This window comes from Primulina huaijiensis, chromosome 2, assembly GCF_012295235.1.
Source record: "Primulina huaijiensis isolate GDHJ02 chromosome 2, ASM1229523v2, whole genome shotgun sequence".
Taxonomy (NCBI): Eukaryota; Viridiplantae; Streptophyta; class Magnoliopsida; order Lamiales; family Gesneriaceae; genus Primulina; species Primulina huaijiensis.
The window spans coordinates 27,621,988-27,624,369 of NC_133307.1; the positions used below are offsets into that span (position 1 = coordinate 27,621,988).

Below are 2,382 nucleotides of genomic sequence, written 5' to 3' on the forward strand. Positions count from 1 at the left end.
TAAAAATTTCAACCACGAAATTATTACTCTTCACAAAAACGTCAACCTGAAAACGTTTCTTCACCAAACCCTTTCTTTTTATCTCCTCTATTTTTAATATGTAAGATAAGATCAATAAATCTTCTTCATAATCATCATAATTAAAGACAACTTTATTATATATAATATTTTGTATTGTATAATATTTGAATACAAAGTTTAGGATCAAGTGTAATACCTATTACAAGCCACGCACATAACATAAATAAAGTAAGTTGAATGCCACACAGTATAATAGTATTGATAGCCACACAAAAACTACAAGATCCTCGTAAAATCTATATATTTTTACGGGAAAATCTTGAACTAGAATGTGGCTTTAATTTAACTAACAATCCTCAACAACATTAATTAAGGAAAATTCCAGAGGGTTTCATCTTTAATATTTTCATCAGAAACACCATCTTCATCTGCGAAGCTAATGCGTGGAGGACTTATCAGCATCCCTTCAGCCATATTAGCCAGAACATTCGGCATATCGAAGATCAAATCCTCGTCAACAAAATGTTCGACCACAGCCGAGTTTTCAAGGAGCCCCACGATCATTTCAGGCTCTGCCACCAGCTTTTCTTGGAGCGGTACTGGAATTTCTGACAGTGGGGCGGTGTTTTCAGACGTTCCAACATTAGTCTTGCCACTGCAAAGAGCAGCCGCAGCTCTGGCTGCAGCCACCTGAATGTCACGTGGTGAGGTGGACACGGGAACAGGCAGAGAAGAAGTCGAGTATGGGAAGTTGAGCTCCGCTTCTTTACCCTTAAGAGCAAGCGCTGCCACATCATAGGCCACAGCCGCCATTTCCGGGGTGGGAAATGTACCCAGCCATATTCTGTTCGGTGACCTAGGCTCCCTTATTTCAGAAACCCATTTCACGCTACTCTTCCTCTGTCTCACTCCCCGGAAAACCTGGTGTCCTCCTGGACGCACCATTGCCCCACCGTGAGGCAGCGGTGAAGCATTATTGCTACCCCCATCCTTAGACTCCGACATTGAAATTCAATACTTTGTATTGCATGTGCATGAAAAACTACCCGCTCAGACACAACATCCTCCATTTTATATCCCAAATCTTGTCTCAAACACAAATATTTTCAAGTCGCAGAGGGAACGGGAGACGAAAAGGAGAGTTTCAAAGTGCAAACCAGTTGTTAAGGTGTGAGGATATGGGGTGTCAGGCACGTATGGTGATGGATTCCTGGGTTTTCAGGCGCGGTTTGAAGAATTAAACGCGTCTAGTTACGTATGGAACAGAGGTGAAAACATAGTCAAGGATTATTTTATTACATTACGAAACAAGAAATTTTCTTAGTGATTTCATTTGAATGACGGGGGAGCTTTCTGTATATTCTTTGCATTCGCTGGATTAATGTTCAGTGAGACGTTGATATTTAGCCTATTCAATGCCAAAAGTTCCGCTTCTATGCGATGTCTAATCAAGCTGCACTGAAATGCTATCAACTATGGGAACTTGTATTAACATACTATATATTATTTTATATAAGCTAAACTTCAACAAATATTTTGACAAAAATGTGAATTAAAACATGAATATCTCATGTAATATGGCTACTTCAATATTGGACCTATTGGACCTCGATCGAATATTTATTTGGTTTTTAACCAACCTTGGTTCTTTTCTTAATTTGTGGTCAGATATAAATCTAAATGTAGAACAATTTGTAAAACTTAAGAGGTAATGAAAATACATAGTGTTGTAGTCCATGCCCTACTAATTGTTGGCTTATTTTAATTATAACCTATTACGAACGTTTCTTATTCCCAGTATTAGTATTAATATGGAACTCTTTGTCTCTATATCCACGTTTATTCATGGATAAAGACCTTGAGAACCTTAGCCATCCAAGAATTGTTTCAAACCAGTACTGGACTCGAGGGTTCAAGACATTTTAATGATGGCAGCATCCTCAGCTTGATGAGGACAGAGTCGAAGTCAACTTGATTAATGAAGGGCATTGATGGTGTAGGAAACCATTTGCAATAAGAACAAGAAGACTTGATCGTCTGGAAATTTTGGAGAGTTAGAATAGATTTGCACTAGAGCTATATAGGGCAACATCGCGATGAGTTAGAGGCGGTGAAAATGTAGGGGTATCTGTACAGTCGTGTAGAGATAAATATGTCAAGCCATTTGTTTGCATGTTTGTCGAGAATTTGAAATTTAAAATTTTTCTTTACGTTTTGTCCGTTGAGAAATGACCGCGTCCTTAATTAATTTCAATGCACGGAAATATTTGAAAATTCAGAAAGTTTAAAATTTATGTTTTTTCATAAATGATCAATGAATTTAAGAGATGTCTGTGGTCATATATAGCATATGAGATAAAG

General features: G+C 37.8%; 1 protein-coding gene across 1 annotated transcript; it reads right to left on the reverse strand.

Annotated features, from left to right (window-relative positions):
- Nucleotides 1-215: 215 nt before the first annotated feature.
- Nucleotides 216-1,378, reverse strand: LOC140961060 (ethylene-responsive transcription factor ERF024-like). Its single transcript, XM_073419382.1, has one exon. It carries the CDS (start codon nt 1,024-1,026, stop codon nt 391-393), a length of 636 nt encoding a protein of 211 aa, XP_073275483.1. The 5' UTR covers nt 1,027-1,378; the 3' UTR covers nt 216-390.
- Between the last annotated feature and the right edge of the window lie 1,004 nt (nt 1,379-2,382).